Below are 23,200 nucleotides of genomic sequence, written 5' to 3' on the forward strand. Positions count from 1 at the left end.
ATTGATAGACAAAATAAGCATTCCTTCCACTTTATCGAAATTAAACCGTTCTAGTTTTGAAGCTTTTGCTTCTAATGTGATTAGTAGCTCAAAAACATTTACTTTTCAGTGTTCACTTGCAGGATTTAATACGGCAGAACAACACTGAAGAACTTTTGTGGCAAGTTTCTAGCTAGCTTTGTAAGCTCCAAAATAAACTGCAAAAGAGTAGGATGGTATCTTATTACACATGGAACATACATTAATTATGGACCTTGTTAATCATTTCTGAAGTACTGATCATATTAATGCATTACACCTGCATTTGCTCTTACTCTGGCCTCTGGTTTGTATATGCGAAAGAAACAGTATTAAATCCATACATGAAGTTACAAAGACATCTCATGTCTTGAACAATACGTTACGACTTACGATACTTGGAAGAAAAAAGTGAGTAAAGAATGTCATGGTAATTTCTCAAATAACAAATATTCAGTGTAATTAACACTGACCTCGAGAAAAATCGGTGTAATTGCCACCAATTACATCAAACAAAGGCTTCTGACTTTTAAGCTCAACGTGTACCGGATATAAGTTTGTATTGAAAATTTTGTAACCACATGAAAAGAAATTTTCGTAACCATCTAAAAAGAAAATTTGAAATTTGATTAAAATAAAGTAAGTTCCTGAAATAAGCAAAACTACAAATGCACCTATTCATCAGGTTCAGAAATGTGAGCATCTAGAGCTGCTCCTAGTCTTTTACTCATTTGAATTTGGTTTCATGTAATTCCTAAGGACATCTCGATAAAAATCAGCGATGTTCCATCGTAATGGAGCTTTTTCCAACCCATCCTCATCAACTTCATTTTGCCCAGTAATCTTCTTATAAAATCGTGAACATTTGTAGGATGCCCGCTTTAATCGAACACTCTGAGTTCCACCAAGCAGATACTTGATGAAGTCCCTAGCTAGCTTTGTAAGTTCCACGCCATTGATGACGTAAATGTACTGCAAAAAATGTAGGATGTGATCATATCAGACATGACACATAGATCATTATCAACCTTGATAATAATTTCTGAAGTGATCCTAGATAACCAAGCGTTGGAATATGAATGTTTATTGTAAATGCAATTTATATTTGCACTCATCTTCCATCATGTATGCATTAGTGACCATGAAAACAAACATTGTTATGTTAGCTAGATCACTTCAAGTTTTTCCTTATTTTTTGACAAGAGAATAAAGATTTATGACTAATGAGTAGATTAAGTGAGTAAGGAAGCAATTAGGTACTAAATAATACACAGTTCAAGAGAGCGTACCACAAACATAAAGCCAATTGTTGCGAAAACGATTTGAAGGGTCTCATCTGACATCCCTTCCTCTGATCCATCAGAGTTGCCACCACCGCCACCGCGACCCCGTCCACCTGGTGGCTTGGACCCACTTCCCCCACTGTATTCTCCCTTTTGAATTTTTTCTTGTAAACTTTTCATAGCTTCCTCAAGAGATTTCCGTTGGGAGTCCTAATTATCAATGTTAAACCAAAATATCAATCTACAAATATAGTTTAACGACATCCATGCTATTCCAGAACGAGGCAGCACAAATTTGGCTAAAAGCCGACAGGTAGCTTTAATGAAGAAATCTTAACATGTTTTCTAAAAGAGCATCTAAAGAAAAATTAAGCATTTATAACAATAATATATAACAACTGATAAAGGCAAAATACAATCATAGTATAACTCAAACGAAAGTGTATTACCTCACTGTTGTCCATCATTCCTTTTCCACCAGCTAAACAAACATGTCGAGGTTTTTGAGATTTCAAAACAGGGGCAGTGGTCGCGCTCTGCCTAACACAATATAAGCCAGATGAAAGTTTTGCTCTTGGAATTAGGAAGGTCCTAGAGAGAGGGTTGGCATTCATTGACAATCCCTTTGATGTAGAAAGAAAATGGTGTGGCTGATAGTTTTTCCTGACATAAATTGCAGGATTACTTGCAGCAATTTGGATGGCGTTCATCTTTATTAGATAAACCAGGCACCACAAACTTCACTCCTGCACATCATCAAAGTATGCTTTAAGTCAAATTATTAAGAGAGAAATATAAACTGAAAGAGGAGGAAACTTCGTAACGTAAATCAGAGCTCGAATTAAGGTTTTGCAGATCAATCAAAGCAACTGAACGGCTCAATTAAACAGATAATATGTACCATATATATTTTTTCAAACGGAAAATGTTAACATTGTTGGTAATTAACAACAAAAGCCAACTTATTCAATCAGAAAACTAAGAAGTTCCAACCACCACATCAACTAAACCAGTAAAAGGCACGTAATTTTTCCAAGAACTTCCAAGCAAAAAAGTAGGGTCATGCATGGTTTGGTTGTAATGAAAAATCAAACAATACCCTTACTGAAACCTATTCTATGAATTGGATTTCAAAACTGTTTCTGATTTTCCCCTCAAAACCGCTTTGTTTGGCATTAGTCACAAGTTTTGAAACTGCTTTCATGCACAACTAGTCTTAAACCTATTTTCAAACTTCATTACGTAAAATGGACATATCTGCTCATGGACAAGCAAAGAATAAACTGATAGGAACTGGTACCAATAGTGTATAACTGAATAACAATTGAATAATTGTTGAATACTCTAGAGAATTACTCTCAAACAGAGGCAGAACGCACACAAACACACTTGCACATTGAACAGAAAGAAAGAACAAGGCAATTCTACAAAAAGTTTCGAAAGCTTGGTTCTGTCACGCCAAAATGACCCTTTCTGCCTTCCTATTCCTATTTATTCTGAATACAACACACACGTGACTAACAACATGATTAATTAACAAAATAAAAATGCATATAATTGAACCCTACATGCATATAATCCCTTATTATGGAGCAAACAATTATAGGACTACATTTTATAAAGAATTTAACCCACAATCACAAACCCAATAATGTAAAAACAAAAAATAATCCTTCCTCTAAAGAAATTATAAAAATTATTTTCTTACTCCATCAATATCATTATCATTTCAAGCAAAACAAAGAAAAAAGAGAGACAATCATAAAACTCCATCAATATCATTGTCATTTCAAGAAAAAACGTAGAAGTTATTTTCAAACTTCATCAATATCTCAATCATTTTAAGCAATACAAATAAGAAAACGGAGAAGAAAACAAAGAAGCAATCATAATCAAGCTTAAGCGAAACAAAGAAAACAATGTTCTTCATTTAGACATTTTATCAAACACAACAAAGACATTGTCATTATCTAGACACTGTTTTTGAGAAAGTTGCTATACATCAATAATAATAAGGTAGGGAATGGATGAAGGATTTATTTTCCATTCAGACATAGAGGTATGATCAGAGAGATTCAGATTCCATGTAGTAACTGTGATACAAAGTTAATGATCTTAGTCGTCCGATCTCAAATCAATGATGAATATTATTTAAATATAATTTGGTGAAGGTCTAATATAAGGCAACTGATCTCAAATCGATGGTTGAGATCAATTAAAGTGTATATATATATATATATATATATATATATATATATATATATGTGTGTGTGTGTGTGTGTGTGTGTGTCAATGTGCGTGCGTGTGTGTGTGTAATACACTAATACAGTGAATCCAGAACCTAATCACAGAACTTGCACAAAAATATGACCCAAGTAAGATGAACTTCTCAAGAAGCACTAACAGAAATCACACGAACTTAACAATCTCAATTTATGCATAAAAATTGAAAATAATTTCTGCATCTAAATTTATGTATCAACTAACTCATCTACATAACTTTAGAGCTATATTAACACCACAAATCACCACTTAGCAATCAAATAAATTTCAGCTATCTACTTTTGTACCAGCTGAACAACAAGAATTTGAAAGATCCCTGATGTAGACTAACAAACTACTACAACCATTTCAATATAACTAATCATAATGATCATCACATATCAAAATGTAAAAATCATATCATATAATTGAAAACAAGCTAAAAAAACTTATTTAATAAACACATTTAATAACACAGATTTCAGATTTTTCCTTCTTCAAAGATCACATCAAAGTTCAATACTTTATTACCATACCCCCAATTCAAATAGTTCATCTTCAAAATCAACTTATCAAAACCAAGCTAAAGCTAAAACACCCATTAAAGAAATCATTCAGATCATAAGAAATAATGCTTAAAAATACAATTTTTAATGTAAAACATGAACTGGGTCACTGAAAAACAGCACAAAATTATAATCCCAAGTCATATAATTTGAAATAAAATTAGAAACCCTAATCAAAAGAAAACAGTTCAAAAGGGGGATAGGAATTTAGAAGTAGAAGGTACCGATTATGCGGAAAATTGGAGAAATTGGGAGTGACAGTGGCACGAACAGAGAATCGTTGATTGATTTGATTGGTACCACTCGATTCGATCGCAAAACAGAAACCCTATATCAAAACGATATCGTTTTCGTCACTCATCTAACCCACTCTATCTTACACACCTATATCATGTCACTTTCTTTATGCGGGTTACTTAAATCAGTTGAATGGTGATTATAGACAAATACCAATAATTCGTAACAGGAAGATTTGAGCAAAATTTTATTTACATTTGCGACTTTGCCTAGTAATAGGATGGTTGAGAAATTCAAATTCTTAAATTAAATTAACCAACCAAATTACCGTCCAACAGAGGCAAAAAAAAAAACCCCAAAAACACAAACCTAATATACCAACAACTAGAAAATTCCAGTAACATGAACATGCGTATTGTCAAATTCTCCTAACCAATAGCATATGATGTTACTACCCAACAGAGGCAAAAAATAAACCCAATACATCATCAATAACAAAAAAATTTCAAAGAAATGAACATGAATAAATTTCAAAGTAAATTTCTCGTCTCAATAGTCAATATTACAAAATGAATGGATAATTAAGATGATTATATTGAATTGAAATTAAAGAAAAATATGCAATGATCACAAAACCCTAAGAACAGAGAAAACGAACTTACGAAAATGAAGAAGCGTAGAGAATGAAGAGAAGAGGAACGGAACACAAAGAAAGGGTTCTTTTGCTGAGAGAATTTGTGTTATTGATCACCAAGAAGAAGATAAAAGGAAAGTGCAATGTGAACATTGTTGTTAACGTTAATTACTTTTTAGTCCCTATTCAATATTCATACCCATTTTTTCTTTTCTTTTTTCCACAATTTTTTTTTTTCGACAAATTTTTTCTCTAAAATTTAAAAATATTATATATATTGATAGTTGATAGACGAAATGATAAATAATCAAGTAAACCATTAAATTGGTTTTTGTCTTTGTAAGTCACTTTTAGATTAGTCTCTCACTCTATTAATATTTCAAACTAGATTAGTCTCTCACTCTATTAATATTTCAAACTAGTTTTTGTCTTTGTCAAAAATTTATCAATTAAGTCCCTTATCATGCGACAAAAACAGTAAGACAGAGACCTAATCGAGAAACTTTTGACAAACACAAGGACTAATTTGAAATATTAATAGAGTCATAGACTAATTTGAAAATGACTTGCGATAAGACAAAACTTCTTTAAACTAGTGTAACCACCCGTGCCAAGCACGGGAAATAAAAAAACTTTTGTTTTATCAAATGTATAGGTTTTATATTATTTTATCTTAAAGTTATAAGTGTGGTTGTAATTTCAATCGGATATGGAAAAAATATCATCTTAATTTTGTTTATTTTGTATACATTTTGAAATGTCTAAACCCTGCACATAACGATTAAAGTATTTAGAGTTATACTAATTATTTGTAGTTTAAGATGTTGATCATTTTTAATCTCAACAAATGTTAGATTTTTTTATACAACAGTCAGTGTCACATGCATACACGTAGTCGGTAAATGCAAACGTTAAATTTTTTACGGTAGATTTTTTTATACAACAGTCAGTGTCACATGCATACACGTAATCAGTAAATGCAAACGTTAAATTTTTTACGGGTGTGTATAAACACAGTTTGGGCTACAGAAACAACAATTGTTATTTGTTTTTAATTTTTACAAATCAATGGTCTAATGTAAATATTGTATTTCAAGGCAACAACGATGTAAAAAAAGAGGTTCTGCGGACTGTTACACATGAAAAATGAATCAATTAAAAGTCAAAGGCAGGAGAATGTGCTTATATAGAAATTGCATGTCCTGTAATGACCAGTACGCCTTACAAAGAAATAAAAAATAAAAAACGACTTCCAAACAATACGCAACTTTAGTTTTCTAAATTATAGCAACAATAATTCTAAAACAAAACCAAGGATCATACTTTTTGAAAAACTTCACGATACACAACATTCGTGGTCTCCTTGCAAACATTATTATCTTCATCCAGGATGAGCATCTTCAAACCTTCTCTAGAAGTAACTCGAGAGACAGCGACATAAAGTTGTCCATGCGTGAAGACGGGCTTAGGAAGAAAAACCCCCACTCGAGATAAAGATTGACCCTGGCTTTTATTTATTGTCATTGCAAAACAAAGCGTCAATGGAAATTGCCTGCGCCTGAATTTGAACGGTAGTCCTGGATCACTCGGAATAAGATTCATCCTGGGAATGAATACCCTGGTACCTGCCCTTTTTCCTGTAATTATGGTAGCAGCTATCGTGCTCTTCCCTAAATGTGTAACTGTCAGCCTCGTACCATTACACAGTCCATTGGCCTGATCGATGTTTCTCATCAGCATAACTGGACATCCCACCCTTAGTTTCAACCGGTGATTTAGAATTCCAGAGCTCTTAATACCATTAAGAAATTCCGTTGTGAACCACTCGCTCTGGACATCAGAATTTTTGCTTGATCGACAAACATAATCAGAGCTTAAATACTCTTTCTCTTCATCTGGAATCAGTGATATCATATATTCGTTAACATGCTCAACTGAATCAAGCGTTGGTGCGAGTATTCCCCTTTCTTGGAAAAAGAATGGGTCACCAATTTTATCATTCAAATCGGGATATACAAAGTCTATTAGTGACATGAACGAATTTGTTGTGTCGGATATGAGCAAATCTTCAGGAATTTCTTCCTTCATTTCACTATTCTCATCCGAAGTGTCGTTGCCGTCTCCAATTGAGAGTATCCACTTGCCAAAATTAGCAATTCTTCCTGCTCTGCAGGTACCGAAGATGCACCCAATCTCATATTAACAGTGAGCCTCAACACATTACAATAAGCCCATATCTTTGATGAATTGATTGATGCATCAACAATATCCTGCATTAATCCTTTTCGGACAATAGGCAATATCTGCCTGAAATCACCACCTAAAACTATCCTCATTCCACCAAAAGGTCTAAACTCGTTAACGGGATCATTCTTGGACATGACCACGCATCGATTGGTCAACTGCATCAAAACACCGTCGGTGCATCATTAGCAGCACGCACCAGGTCTGCCCTAGGATTATTCTTATCCATGGTCAGAGATGATGCCTCATTAATCTCAACAGGGACTGTCAGCGTTGAGTGTGCGGTTCTTCCACCTGGTAATAGAAGAGCCGCTATACCGCTGCATGCAACATTCAAAACAATTAACCCCTTCGATCTAACAACAGTCGACAATGTTTTTCATATAAAGGTTTTTCAAGTAGCATCGTAACCATATAAGAAAAAGAAACCACCGTCGTCAGAACCAACGGAGTCCATGATCTTGTCATGCACACATCTTTGTTCATTAGTCAGTATCAATAACATATCAGCGTGTGTCTTTGCCAGTTCATCCTTGTTGTAATTTAGCTCATCAACGATAAGTTTGTTTGTGAAGGTTGACATGTCTGATGCATTTAGACTTGGCATAGATTTGAATTCAGTAAGCGACCGTCCGTTTTCCTGAAGCAGCATTTCAATTTGAATCAAACACAGATTCTTTAAGTCATCTTCACTGATACATAAATCTGCATATTAAATGTAAAGTTACAAAATTAATATTAACATCTTTGCATGCATCTGTGTGCACGTTGAAGAGAAAGAAAAAATATTAGCTTTATATGAGAAACCTTTATATTTAAACGTATCATTATGTGTTGAAACATGCCTATTTTTACTTCTGTCTTTGACATAAAAACTAAAAATGATAGGGTAAATTGTAGCCTCTTGTGGGTAGACAACGTAAGTTCTTAGAATTATATGCAATGCAATGAAAAAAATGATATTGAAGTTACAACTCAACTCTTAATCGATAAATGCTTCTTTCAACTTAACTCAAACTAAAAAAATAAGCTTATTTGTAAAGGATTTCCCAAGTCATTAGTTACTAAATGTACAGAAGAAATAGATATAGGAACTTCTACAAAATGATGTCATGAGTGGAAACTAATGTAGATAATGTGAAAAGTTAATCAATTAACGAACGGATAATGTGAACAAATTAATTAAGATATACATAGTGGAAAGCTATATACCTACTTTGTTAGGTAGCCTGGAATTTATCTCTGTTTTACTTAAGCTTATGTTTTCTTACGTGCATTCACTCGTATTTAACTTCTTTCTTTCTATTCTATATATATATGTTGTTGTATAAACTTATTCTCATCAAATCAAAAATATTTAATAGTGTATTTGTTTTTTTTTTTTGAAAGACTATTGGGTTTGTTTATTATTACTACTTAAATAGATAAATATATTTATGGAGATAGGCATACAATACTTTGAGCATGAGTATGTTAATCATTTTTCTAAACTTTGCCTTTTTAGCCCGAGAAAAAAATGCAAAATTCAGATCTTACACAAAACAAAATGGTGCATAGATTTCGAAATAAGTACAATAAATATTACCCAGAACATTCAGATGCCTCCTACGTTCAAATAAGATACCATTGGATAGCAACTGCCATGTCACATCCCATACAATATTAGGGCTCATCATTGTGCTGGTGGTTAAGAGATGCACAAACAACCAACGTAATTGTTGACCCGAACCTAACTCACCATTTTCCGTTATACAATCTATAAACTTCCTGTCGTCATCAGGTAATCCTAAAGCAGAGCATGCTTCCTAGAACGTGTCATAGGTATGTTCATTAACTGTTTTTATGCAACTATATCTCATGCAACCCTTCTGAATGGTCAACATTATCCTCATGTAGTACAGCTCCCCTATACCAGGCGGCGTGTAATGGAGCCTTCCAATGCAAGCCGTATAAACACTCTAAAAACTTTCCTTACGTGACCATTTGGATCCCTTCCTAAAATCTTTTCTCCTAATGGTATATCCTGCACTAAGTATTATAAATCCTCCCAAAACTTTACTCTAAGGTTTTCTTCTAACCCTACATGAGGTGCATAAGCACTAATAACATTAAAGGTATCTTATTCCACTACAAAATTTAGGACTATGACCCTATCTCCCAACCTTTTTATATCAATAATATCCTTATTCCACTCTTTACCCACAATAATGCTTTCCCCATTTCTCGTTCCAACTTTGCAGTATACAAAAAGTTAAATTCTGAAATATCTAATTTGTTCTCCTTTCCAGACACCCATATATTTTTATGTAGACACATAAAATTATTCATCCTCCTTGCGAGTGTGCACTATTTTCATAATTTTTTTTTGTTAAGAGTTTCTATATTCCACGTTTCAAAATGAGAATCTTACTCTCATGAACTAACTTCTGTACCCATGTTCGTTCACGAGGATTTGGCTAAAGAAGTTAGTTCGCGATTATTCTAAAAGATAAATAAAAGTTAATTAACATAAATTATAAGGAAATGTTAAAGTGTGCCCTTAGGACATTGGTCAAGAAGATAAAAATAGAAATATTGCATTGGAAAATGAGTTAAAATATTATTCTTTTTAAAAAAAGTTAAAAAATTGTTGAATCCAATGCAAACCTATTATATAACACTACGTGCCTAGATATTTTGAATGAAGATATAATATTAATCTCACTTGGGAGGTTTCTCATATAGTCTAATACGATGATACACCCCAAGTAAGCTCCATGAGAAGTACCAACATTATAATGATTTATTTTGTTATTTTTTGAATGTCATTTGTTTAACTTTTTTTATTTTAAATTTTATATTTTTGATTTATTCACTTTCGTGCAATTTTTTTATCATGACAATATTTTTTTTAACATCTATTATTTCAAATTTCTTCGCCTTTTTTAGAGTATGAGCAAAGAAGAAAGTTAATTATCAAGTGCCAATCTAGTTGAGACGTCATGCCTTTCTCTTTATGCTTTTGCATTCTAATCATTTATTAAAAAAATCTTCACCTTTGGTCTTTTGCGGGATCTCACAAAAGGAAAACGTAGATGTGTTATACTAAGTTAACAAAATAAATGTTTATTATACATTTAAAATTGATATGGAAATTTTTAATAAGTGTAATATTATGGTAGTATAGTTACCCAGTAATCTCCAAATCATTAAACAAACCCATAAAACTAACAACAAGTTATTATTTTCCCTTATTATTTTTCTATGTTCAAATTCATTTTTCATCTTTTTTTTTTGAAGAAGATAAATTAGCTCACCTAAATTGACTTTTTTTTTCTAATTTACTTTCTCTCTTCTCATAACTGAAATAAAAAAAACATCCCTCTTTGAAACCGCTACCAACCCACCTTTTTAACGATGTTGTGCCTCTGAACTTATTAGACTATCTCACCAAGTCACAAATACAAAGAATCTCACACTAAAAAGGGAGAAATTAATGTGTCATGTGTGAGTAAAACATCTATGTTGGATCATGTACCTAATGTCTCAAGATTTTGGGTCAAAATATGGTGTTATGTCATTTTTGAGGATTATCTTAACAAAATGTGATGATCCAACTCATTGTATACTCCATCAAAACTCTGAACATTATGATGAATTGCTTTCTTAGCTTTTTTTATGTCATTTGTTTAATTTTTTATATTAATTAAAAAAATTAAATTTTTTATTTTATTTCAACTTCCTTCACTTTTGGTCTTTGGTGGGGAACAAACCATGGAAAAACGCCAATGTGTTATGATGAGTTGACAAAATAAAAATAAAAACGCTTAATTTTCTCTCTATTTATCTCTTCCTCCCAACATTTTTCGTACAATTTATTATATTCTTCTTCCCAAAGTTTTTCGTACTATTTCTTTTTATGTGCTTGTATGACACTTCAATAACTGAAAATGAAGACAAACATGTGTACTAATCGAATAGACGGTGACAATAGATGTCTAGTAAAAATAGATGCTTAGAGCATCCCCAACGGTGAGATCTTCACCATTTAAGATCCGGTAACTAATAGGTATCCCATGGGAAATTTTTTGTTAGGGTCTTCTAATACGGAGAGTTTCACTTGAGACCCCCAATTCATAAGTGGACCCGACAATACTTTTTATTAAAATAATATGTTAGTGTTGAAATATAAATGATGAAGAGTTATTGGTGGGAACCATTTATACTTTTTGTTAGAGGATCTCCATTGGAGTGATTGAGTACTTATTATGTATTTTTACTAAAAAATTATAAAAGAATGATGTGTACATGTGGGACCCGTTTAAAAACTCAAAATTGGGGGTCTCCATTAGGATGCTCTTACAATTTGATACATCAAAATCAAGCAAAAGACGAACAACTAAACTCTAAGATTAATGGTTTCGGACCCACTGAAAAATGAGAGTAGTATTTTTTATTTTTTACAAATAGTGAGTATTGTTTTTTTAAATAACAATACTCACTATTTGTAAAAAATAGTGAGTATTGTTGAAAACTAAAAAATACAATAAAATTGAAAAGAATTTTGAATTCTTTGGTTCAATATTGGAATTGTGTGAAGAATGATGAAATTAGAATCAATACGTATGGATCCAAAATTTACTGCAAAAATAATTAATAATATATTTTATAAAAAAATTACATCATGTGAAAATGAAAAAAAAAAGTATTAAGTTGTTTTTAAAAACATATGAGTAGATAAAAAAGTATGGGTAATTTATTTTTTTCTCATCACAAATGTTTTTATTTTTTTTCATAAATAATATGAACTTAAATAATGTTTTTTATGTACCATTAAATCAATCATTCCTTATATATAAAGAAAAAACCGTTTTTCTCTGACCCTTCTTATCACCCTTGTTTTTTATTTTCTTGCTTCTACAAATAATATGAACTTTTTTATGGAAAGAAATAATATGAACTTAATCGATGCTTTTTATACACCACCAAATCATTCCTTATAGAGAAAAACAAAAATGTTTTGCTTTGAATGATGTTTCCTATGTGAAATATAGACATTGATTCTGCTAATTTTTGCTCCCTTGTTAAATTATAGCTACTATGTTGGTACATGTAATCCTTCAAAAAAAAATAGTTGGTACATGTTATATTTGTTTTTTTATCTCTTTTTTGCATATCTTGTGCCTAGTTTAGATGCTATCAATATTTTTTAATTTTATTTTTTTTATTTTATAGAGAGAAAAAACCTTAATTTTCGCACATAAATTTTTCAAATCACATGAAAAAATACAGACGAAATTTTATATCAATTCTAATGATGCAAAACAAAAAATATGTAAACTATAATTAGTTATGATAGTGCTACGTATAAGAAATTTTTATACTGAGTTGAAAAATGTCAATAAAGTTTAAGGCATTATTGCATACATATAAATTTCTATCACAAATTAATTTCATTTCATGTCCATTAGGTGTAAAGTTAATTTGATTAAATGTCATAATATTTTTAAATGAAATTTAAGGTGACAGTAAAGATAATTGGGACAAAGACAATCATTGAAATTAATGGAAAATATTATGTTGCCTCTTTCTTTGAATTCGGTTTATGTCCATAATTGTTTATTTGGCTAGGTTTATGTCCTTTAATTTTTTTTATTTGTCATCTTTTTATTTATAAATTTTTAGCCTAAAAAGCTCGTTAAAAAATATGCTTAAAATATCTATAATTTGCTATTTTTTTTTACAAATATAATTTGCTATTTTAAATACAAAAACTATCTTGAATACTATATACAAATGAAAGACATAATATTTTATTCATTATCATAGTTGAAAAGTGATATCTTTAATATATTGAATTGATAAAAAAAATCATATAAAACAAATGATTTTTTTAATGAAATGTTAGTAATTAGTTGCAAAAGGAAACCATTAATTACATTAATTGGAACATTCCTTTAGAGTTAGAAGTCGCGATTATGTGTCTCGAGAAACCATGCCTACTGGTCAATGACTGACTGAAACTTTTGATACATTCTATTGAAGAAACTGTGATAAATGAAAAGCCGTCATAGTAAATCATGATGAAGTTAAAATATGTTCTTATTATAAAAGGTTTGTCCAAATTAGATGATCTGAATCAATTGCATGCAACCATTAATATGATGTGTAACATATCGGGAGATGTGTTAAGAATTTATCAAATAAGAGCTCATGTGTAATACAAACTCTAAGCTAAATATTTATAAAATAAGAGTTCATGCAAGATAAATATTTATAAAATAGTTACAGATAAAAGCTAAATTAATCTATTTTTTTCAGGGAAAGCTAAATCAATCTATTGAGATTAGTTTTTTGACAGATCAATTCATTAAGTAATATTCAACCAACATAAGGTATTTAAACTCTAACATCTCGATTCTATATAAAATACAAAACATTGCTTCGACTTAAAATTATATTGCTGATTTTGAATGCCTTGAAGTCGAAGAATGGAGATACATGCTCTCCAATGGGACCTGAGAAAGTAGAATTAACAATTAACAATTAGATACAAATAAAAATTAAAATCAACCCCATAATCTACAACAAAGTGATTCAATATTCATGCTTTTTTTTGACAAAAAACTTCCATGCTTTAAAAACATAGAAAATTCTTTTTTTTTTTATGAATTTTTTTATGGGGGGAAGAAATGGGGGAAGAGACATATGAAAATAATGGAAAACAACTTATCTATATATAGGGAAAAAATCATGGAATGATCAATTTTGATTGGTCTATGAAAACTAAATGCGTCATGATTCATTTTGATTGGCTAATAAAAAAGAAATGAGTCATGATTCAATTTGATTGGATTATAAGAAAGCATTAAATGAGATGAAGAATGTTATTTACTTTTTTTTGAGGGAAGGTTTAACGTTTATTTTAGCAAGTCCTTAAATACAATCATAAGTTTTCATATTTTTGATATTCTTTGCCAATCTCCCATTTATGTGCGGTTGTCCATACTTAAAAATAAACATATCTAAACTATTTCTTTTACCGATACTTAAATATGAATTTGAAAAGAAAAAAAAAGTATTTGTTTTTGGAAAAAAAATATTTATTTAATAATTTTAGTTTTATTTTGAATTTTTAGTTCTTAACTGGGATATTTCGAAAATCGTTTGTATTTTTTATTATAACTTTTTACTCGGTTCAAACAAAATAGAGGTATATGTTTCTTGATTTTTTTATTATATTTCCTAACTCGGTTTTTAAAAAATAAATAAACATAGGTCATGTAAAAAAAATCGATATCATGTTAAAATCATTTCAATGCATAATTCTTTGACCAAATCATATCAATAATATTTTAATCAATATGAAATATATATTGCCATTTTCGGTTCATGTCATATTAATAATAGTATTATTTTTGGAAAAACAATGCATCAATTTAGAATATTTCATAAAAAAATAAACATAAAATAATAGCAATAAATATCAAATGCATAAGAATGCTTGGTTTAGTTTATGGTGCCACGTGTCATAACCATACTTTGAGGGGTTCATTAGTTTATGATGCCACATGTCATAACCAAAAGAAGAGAAAATAACTTCCATAATGGGACATGAAATAGGTCCTAAATTTATATTATATAGATTTCTTTCACAATAAATTTTCAACTATTGAATAAATTATATAACTAATTTTAATCACTAAATTTATTGTTTTTTTAAAGCCTACACATATCAATAACTTTAATCACAATAATCGAGTAATAAAATGAATCAGTTTACTGTACCAAAAAAAAAAACAAAAAATTATTGATAAAAAAAAGAACTATAAAAACTAAAAACAAATGGAATCAAACTACCTTATTGTCCATTAGAACCATTTCCAAGGAGTAAGGAAGTTGATCCTTTTTCATGCCCCTCACAAACTATAGGCGAACGACTCGAACCCTGATATTCCAGTTTTCTTTCGAAGGGGATATATCAGAAATCAAGTCGATCTTTGGTGCCATTTCAGCTTAACAAACTAATACGAAAATCACGCAAAGAAAAAGAGAGGAATATGAAAGATAACTACAAAACAGAAGTTGTGGTGTGAAGAATGTGTTGGCCAAAGGGTCTAATTTATAATAGCTTTTAGAGGACAATTACGTAAAACAACAACATGTAACTTAATCAATCAAATCATATCTTAGCTATTAAGTAAAATATAATTTTTTTTACACGATTTGCATATGAAAAAAACTAAATAGGACTATGAATTTTACGGCATTTGATCTGTTTAATAGTTTTTTCAATTATTATTTTAAATGCAAAAGTAAATAGGACTAATTATTTTACGGCATGTACTAAATGTCTTAATATTTTTTTTTAAGGAGCGTAATCAACTTTTTTAATCAGCCAATGGTTTAAGGTTTATTTTAGCACATGTTTAAATTTATATCTTAGTCATTAAGTAATACATATTTTTTTTTTGTTAAGGAGCATATATAATTAACCTTTTCAATCAGCCCATAATTAACGTTTTTTTTAGGGAAGGTTTAAGTTTTTTTTAGGGAAGGTTTATTTTTCTTTTGTTAAGGAGCATATATAATTAACCTTTTCAATCAGCCCAATGATTTAACGTTTTTTTTAAGGTTTAACGTTTATAAGGAAGGTTTACTATAAAATATCTGTTATAATTGCTTATAAAAATATCCTGCCTCCCTTTGATCCTGAAATTTGTTGATTTGTTATGTTTGGAGTTATACTTATTATTGAACATTATTTCATTCATTTATCACCAATGATACGTTTTTAACTCCAATTAAATACATCCAATTCCTATTTTTTATTTTGGTTTAAGGATTATTTTTTTAGGGAAGGTTTAACGTTTATTTTAGCAAGTCCATCAAATACAATTAACTGAAATCAATTCTGATTTTTTTTTTGTCCTGAAACAAAATATCCGATTTTTTTTCTTTCCCAAAATAATGATTGAATAATTCTTACTATGTTACTATACAATATATATTTTGAAAATAGAATCAAAAGAATATAAACTTAAATTATATAAAAAATTAATGGTTACTACCAAATCTAATTAAATTATTTTAAAAAGTTACACTTTTATCAAATCATATATTTTTTTTGAGAAATCAAATCATATTTTTATTATTTGACATATATCAATTATTTGATCTCTTTAATATTTAAATATCTGAATTCAAATATTTTAATTTAAATATCTGAATTCAAATATTTTAATTTAAATCGTATTACTTGTTTTATTTTAATATCCGAATTCAAATATTTTAATTTAAATTATCTGATTATTCAAAAAAAGCATATTTTATTAAAGTTTGTATTTTTTGAATACGAAATGTTTGATTTCTAATTTAATTTCAAATATTAGAATTTGAAATTGTAAAACTTCCTTTTATACATAAACATTAAATACAAATTTGTGAGGATGAATGTGGTGAGAGTATTTTGTGAGGATGAATGTGGTGAGAGCATTTGTAAAAAGAAGAGAATGAGAATGCCACTTGTCATAAGAATAAGAGAAGGGCTATGGAATCGGCCGTAAATTTATATTATATAGATTTAAATCAATCTTGATTAGACGATCAAATTTCTCCTGATTGCATCAATTTTGTTTAAATAAAAGTTATTGTCTTACTCCATCAATATCATTATCATTTCAAGTAAGACAAAGAAAAAAGAGAAACAATCATTAAACTCCATCAATATAATTGTCATTTCAAGAAAAAAAGTAGAAGCTATTTTCAAACTTCATCAATATCTTAATCATTTTAATCAATGCAAATTCAAAAACGGAGAAGGAAACAAAGAAGCAATCATAATTAAGCTCAAACAAAATAAAGAAAACGATGTTCCTCATTCACACACATTTTATCAAACAAAACAAAGACATTGTCATTAAAACTAAGTTAATTGACAAAAGTTAGGTGTTTGAGCTTACCTTGGGGTATCAAACACAACAAATATTTGGTACTTTACGAAATTGCCATCAATAACATTATCATGTTCGATCTGAAGTGTTCAAGAAAGAAGAGGGTGAGAGATAGACCGAAACATATAAAGAAGATTGTAATAATTTTGTAAAATTAATGTGCACAATCTTTAGCAAATGAAAAGTATATATTTCTTCGATCTATACCTTCCTGACATTGAAATGAAAAGTAAAAGTTACTGATGAAGTAATGCACTTCTGTTAGACGAGCGAATCTGGCAAAGAATAAAAAAGTTAGGTGAAAAAGATTTATTAAGAGTTATTGGGGATTGCAGCTTCTCCAAAGATTAATTGTGAAAAGGAAACGTATGATCACGACGTCCCAAAATAAAACCATCGCATACAAATCCAAAATACCAAAAATCACTTTTTCAAAACCAAACCAAAACTCATGAGTAAATATAATCCCTTACTCCTTAATGTTATTAGGTTAGCAATCACTAAACCCTAAAATTTCCCTCTAAAACTGGTTCATTAATTGTTGTTAGTGTTAACCCTAAAAAATTCTTTCAATATTCCACCATATGAATTTCAAGAATCAGAGTATTATATAACGTGCCATTTTGATAAATTGCTGATACAATGAATCGCATTTATTTGCACCTATTGTTATGCCCTATGGAAAACAGAAATCTCTCCACTCAGCCTCTCTTTTCGGTTTCCAACACATGTAGAATGGTTTTCCCATACACCTTATTCACGTTTAACTTTTATGTTTCACACCTAATGCATAATCACTTTTCTTCTTTTTTATTTTCTCTCCATCGCTGCTCCTCTCTCTCTCAGGGTGCGTTTGGCCCTACTTTTTTTAGGTCTAAAAGTTACTTTTAGAATAAAGTTGAAAATTAAAACTTTGAAGTTGAAGTTAAAGTTGTTTGGTATTTGTTGTTTTTTTCAACTTAGTTATTACTTTTAAGTTAAAATATGTTTGGAAAAACATTTTTAAAAGAGCTTTGGGATTTTATTACAAATGATCATAAATAAAATAAAAGGCATTTTTTTTAAAAATAAAATAAATTTTGCGAAGACCTATTTTTTTAGACCGAATGAAATTTTATAAATTATTATATAAAACATTGTCGTAAATTAAATTGAAAGAGTTTGAAAATAATCCAATATTAGAAACATAAAATATCATAAACTTGAACGGTTTTTGTTTTCCAACAACTTAGATATCAATACCAAATGAAAATAAATTTAAAGAAAAGTTACTCAAATATTGCATAAATATCAATACAAAATATTGCATAAATATCAATACAAAATTCTCAACCAAAAGTAAAATACCAAATGCCAAATAACAAAAGTACTAAAGATAAAGCATAAAGCAAAATCTAAACATAAAGCATGAATGCAAATATAACTAGAAAACCCAACGCCAATCTTAACCTAAATATTAGATGGTTTCTTATCAACATAGTTGTATAGAATCCATTCTACCAAATCTTCCTTCGAATCTTTTAAGGTTATTAGTAGGACTCGATTTTGTTCATCTTTAAGCATTTCCAAAGCATAACTAAATTGTTGACCATTCAAAAAACCATCATCCTTTGCACTTTTCAATAATTTAACGCAATCTGGAATAGAGTACTCTCCATGGACATGAGAGGTGGCCGCAATTTGAGCCTTTTCAACTTCATTATGACCTTCAGCTGCTTCAACTAACCTCTCAAATGTTTTTCTCATAGTTGTTGCCGTCCCAACCTTTGCCTTTCCCTTTGTCACTTTCTCTCCAATATCTGGTGAAACCTTTCTTTTCTTTTTGGCTTGAGTATTTTCCACAGGGCTATAGTGGTCACCAATATCAAATTCACTATCATCAGAGTCAATTATTTCTTGTGGCACGTCTATAGTAGTATTTTTGCCACTAGATTCAAATGGCACGCCCAAAGCAGGAGACCATTGGCGTTGACTTGTTGCCACTGCATCCCCAAATATGAATTCCAATTCATCACGAAATTCTAAACCTTGATAGCGAAATTTTGCATATTTTACATTCTCCTGCAAAACCAATAACAAGAAATAATATTCAGACAAACCAAATTCTCTTATTCAATTTTCACGGGATAAAAATTCAATATTTAAAATACTCACTCTTATCTTAGCATCCCACCATGAAGCATCAGCATCAATATTTCCTATCTGGGGATTCCATCCCAAACCTGTTTCTTTACCGATTAATTGTTTCCATGTCGTCCATTCAGTTCTCAAAGTTTCCATTCTATTTTTCAACTGCTTTTGGTTATAGTTTTTATCAGCACGATTATTGAATTCTTCACGTATTTCCTCCCATTTCTTATTCTTAAAAGCAATACCGGGTTTTCCACATTTACGGATCTCACTCTTACAAATGTCAAGTAACATTTTGGTATCTGATGGAATTTTCCACGTTGCTTTTACTAAATTTTCAGTTTTACAAGGAAGAATTTCTTTAGTAGCCATAGCTGCAAAGCGTTTTGAAAATTATAAATGATTAAACGTAGACTAATATTTTCATTGCGTAAGCAAACTGACTATCATTCTAAACGAAAGAAAAACAGATCCAACAAAACGAATAGGTAAGCAAACTGAATGCACGATAAAGATCCATATGATCATATGTAATCAAACGTAATGATAAACAAAGAGAAAGCCGATACTTATAAGATAAATGATATATGGAACTAAAAGGCATAAGGAATTCTAAGTCCATATAAGATAAATGATATACGTAATATTAAATCGATCTGAAATTTAATATGGACTTTTAACAAATTCAATATAAAAGGCATACTCATAACAAAATGCATACTGATAAACAAGATTATCACTATCACTAACATAATCTGAATCTCAACATGGTAGGACAAAGAAACTAAAGTATAAAAACTCCAAGTACAGTACATATATTATCATATAAAAGACATAAGAAAAGAATAGCAACAAAAGGACAAAAAATAAGAAAGATCTATTAAAATCAAAAGAATAAAATATAAAAATTACGTACCTGCACCAATGGACAGGCAGACAGCGGCGGCAGCAATAGGTGTGACAGAAAGCATGAAATGGAACACGTATATATTAGGTCAGTTTTGGCGGTTTCCTGAAAAGGGAAAAAATGTTTGGCGGGATTTTACCAAAAAAATAATAAAAAAGAGGAATATAATGGCATGTGCGGGAATCGAATGTGTACAAGCCAAATCCACCTCCGAAAAGTTGCCCCAAAGTTCACTTTCACAACTTATTTTCTAATTGACTTCTATTGGATTTCCTTCTTTATAAAAAAGACACTTATTTTATTAATAGCTTTTTTAAAATTGTGTTTGGCCCCACTTCTTCTTAGAAGTAGAAGAGAAGTGGAAAATAAGTAGGGCCAAACATGCTCTCAGTCTATATTAGCCATCGCTCTTCTCCTTTCTCAGCCGCTGCTTTGCTCTTCTTCCTCCTCATAGCCTCCACTTCCGGCAACCTTATGTAAACCACCACAAGGATAATAAGTTGAGAGTGAAAACATCCAAATGAGAAACCACATCAAATCCAGATCTCGAAATCATCTGCATCTCAATTAGTTGGTTTTAACCCATGAAAACACGTTGATATTGTTGACCTTCTTTAATTTCTCAAGGTACTCAATCAATTTTTTTTTTTTTTGGTTTTATTGTATAAACAGTGGTGTTGTTGATAATGAAAACTGATAAAAATAATGGTGGAGTTTTGTTTAATCAAAAGAAATGGTGTGTTTTTTTTATGGTTAAACTAGATTTTTGTGTTCTTTCTGATGTCTCTTTTCCTCCAAATATTTGATTGTATCCATTTCATTGAACCATTGTTGTTGATTGTAAGTTTATGTCAAATAAGATATTCTGAGTTGGAGATCCGAATTTTTAAATATGTGTTGTGTTTTTATCTCATTGATTATTTGCAACCAAAGTTTGCAATTTCCAGGGAATTAAGAGGTTTTTGTTAGTAATTTTTGTCCATTCATTGTGTATATATTTTAAGTAATTGGTGTTTATTTTATGGTTTTTTTTTTGGTTTACAGTAACGTCATCTTAAAAAAGCTCAAATGGAGCATGAAATCTACTTGCCGTGAAGAAATGATGTGATGCTCTACTTTTCTTTGGGTTCAAATATGCTAGAAATAGTTACATGTCATTTCACCTATTTGATCAAATGCCTCATTGAAATAATACATTAATGAGCCTCTTGATTCATCTATGCCTCAAGATGCAGTTTGGTGACGATTTGGTTCCTCCGTTGAGGTAATTGCTAGAAGTGCTTATCAATATCATATGATATCAGATCATTTATTGTGAAATTGAGAGCAACTAAATAGTTTGTTTTTCTTTGATTTTGACTTTGTTTGGTATAATTCATTAAATATCAGTATGATTTCAAGTTTTTGTTGATTTCTTTATTAACCCTATTTTGAAAATAAATATTTTGGAGTGAATGCGAAATCTGATTTTTTTTAGCTTGACTATTGTATGTGTTTTTGTAATTGGTTAATCAAATACTTTAGGAAGGGCATCATATGACTGATGGTTTACGAACGTTTGATTTTTATTTTTTTATATCTTTGAGAAAATACCTTTGATGTTTGAAATAAACATGTCTATCATTCAGCTGTAACTTCATGTAATTGGTTATGGCATATTCTGAAAGGAAGAAATGCATTAGTTTTGGAGTTGTACTTCTGTTTGATTGACGAGTATTTTGTGCATGCAACAAATAAAAGATGACAAACAAAAGAAAGAATGGTGGTTATGTTTTGTACAAAAGAGGAATAGGGTAGGCCACTGGTTGTGCCGGAGTCAAGATTCCATATGGAGGAATTGTATGTTATCGTACAAGATAATGTTGCCCAATCTTATACTTCGAAGATTTATTTTTATGAATTGGCTCATTCAACTACTTTTGACATAATTTTATGATGAACTGAAACTTAGGTCCTGTTGTGGTGCAAGTCACTATTTGTACAAAAGAATGATGCAAGCTACTCTATTTAGTGCGGGAGAAATAGCCACTGCTGGGCTGCTGTTGTTGATTGCTGCAGGATTCCTTGCTGTTTTTATAACGCATCAGAAGGTCCGGCAAGCCTCCACCGGGTTTCCATGCTGCCATGCTTCTTTGTCGCGCTGCTAGCTAGGTTTAGGGCTGGATAGCAGGCTGCTGCTGTGTTGTTTTTCTACTGTCTGTGTTTTGTGGTGCGCGTTGTTCGGTTGGGAGGTTTGGCTGCTATTTTTAGGCGGGTTTCTGTTTGTTGGGAGTGCCTTTCTGTTGTCTGTTTTTATGCTGTTTTGAAGTACTCTTTCACATGAAAGTGTCACGGCTTATAATTAGTGAATTTATTTACTATTACTGTTTTTTCTTTTCTAATTTTCAGCATTCATTCAAGGTATTTTGTTGGCCATAAAATTGGTATAGTCCTTCAAAAATTTAAGGTCGATCAGTCAATGTGTTTAGGTGGTATCTTCAATTTGTGCTGCTACAAAGCTGATTTTTAATGTAGTTTTAAACGAAGTAGAAGAATATAAGAATAAGTACACTTAGTTTATATATTTTAATCATATGCGCCCATTGTTCAGCATTCTAACTATAAAGCAACGCTTAAGCGAGTCAAAGGAATGAGTGTTGTTTTGTTTTATAAATGATGTATTATAGTGTTGGTTGATATATCGTGATTTTGATGTAATATGATTCTAAGTATGAGACTTAGCCTAACTCTGTGTGTCAATAAAGAATTATGTACTTGCATATGAATTTTTTTTCCATAAAGAATTATGTATTTGCATATGAATTTTTTTTTTTGCCATAAAGTAATATGTTGCATTAAGAGAAGAAAACGTAACAAATATAAGTTACATTATTTTTACAGAGATGATAAGTTACTTTCTTTAGTAAAAAAAATGATAATTAACTTGAGAGATGTGGTACTTTTGATTTTTTTTTTTTTTTATAGTTTGTATAACTGTCGTTGAAGGC

At 30.4% G+C, this 23,200-nt stretch overlaps 2 protein-coding genes, 1 long non-coding RNA gene and 1 pseudogene across 5 annotated transcripts; 1 reads left to right on the forward strand and 3 right to left on the reverse strand.

Annotated features, from left to right (window-relative positions):
- Positions 1–430: 430 nt before the first annotated feature.
- Positions 431–5,103, reverse strand: LOC146912483 (uncharacterized). Of its 2 annotated transcripts, none has more exons than XM_085720648.1 (4): positions 5,029–5,103; positions 1,751–2,047; positions 1,308–1,511; positions 431–990 (listed from the first exon to the last, which is right to left on the reverse strand). In XM_085720648.1, exons 2-4 carry the CDS (start codon positions 2,009–2,011, stop codon positions 742–744), a joined length of 714 nt encoding a protein of 237 aa, XP_085576774.1. In that variant the 5' UTR covers positions 2,012–2,047; positions 5,029–5,103; the 3' UTR covers positions 431–741. The 2 variants fall into 2 exon arrangements, with proteins under 2 accessions (XP_085576774.1, XP_085576775.1); XM_085720649.1 differs by lacking the exon at positions 5,029–5,103 and adding an exon at positions 4,354–4,513.
- A 1,030-nt stretch (positions 5,104–6,133) lies between these two features.
- Positions 6,134–9,680, reverse strand: LOC146912484 (uncharacterized; annotated as a pseudogene).
- An 8,731-nt stretch (positions 9,681–18,411) lies between these two features.
- Positions 18,412–20,413, reverse strand: LOC146912485 (uncharacterized). The gene is made up of 3 exons (XM_085720650.1): positions 20,223–20,413; positions 19,331–19,680; positions 18,412–19,237 (listed from the first exon to the last, which is right to left on the reverse strand). Exons 1-3 carry the CDS (start codon positions 20,275–20,277, stop codon positions 18,626–18,628), a joined length of 1,017 nt encoding a protein of 338 aa, XP_085576776.1. The 5' UTR covers positions 20,278–20,413; the 3' UTR covers positions 18,412–18,625.
- A 187-nt stretch (positions 20,414–20,600) lies between these two features.
- Positions 20,601–22,974, forward strand: LOC146912486 (uncharacterized). 2 transcript variants are annotated; one of them, XR_015016517.1, is made up of 3 exons: positions 20,601–20,840; positions 21,258–21,477; positions 21,954–22,974. It is a non-coding gene; the product is annotated as an uncharacterized LOC146912486 (long non-coding RNA). The 2 variants fall into 2 exon arrangements; XR_015016516.1 differs by having other exon boundaries at positions 20,603–20,840; positions 22,165–22,974.
- The last annotated feature ends 226 nt before the right edge of the window (positions 22,975–23,200 follow it).

Source organism: Medicago sativa, chromosome 6, assembly GCF_051527215.1.
Source record: "Medicago sativa cultivar Bolivia chromosome 6, Bolivia_mono, whole genome shotgun sequence".
Lineage (NCBI taxonomy): Eukaryota > Viridiplantae > Streptophyta > Magnoliopsida > Fabales > Fabaceae > Medicago > Medicago sativa.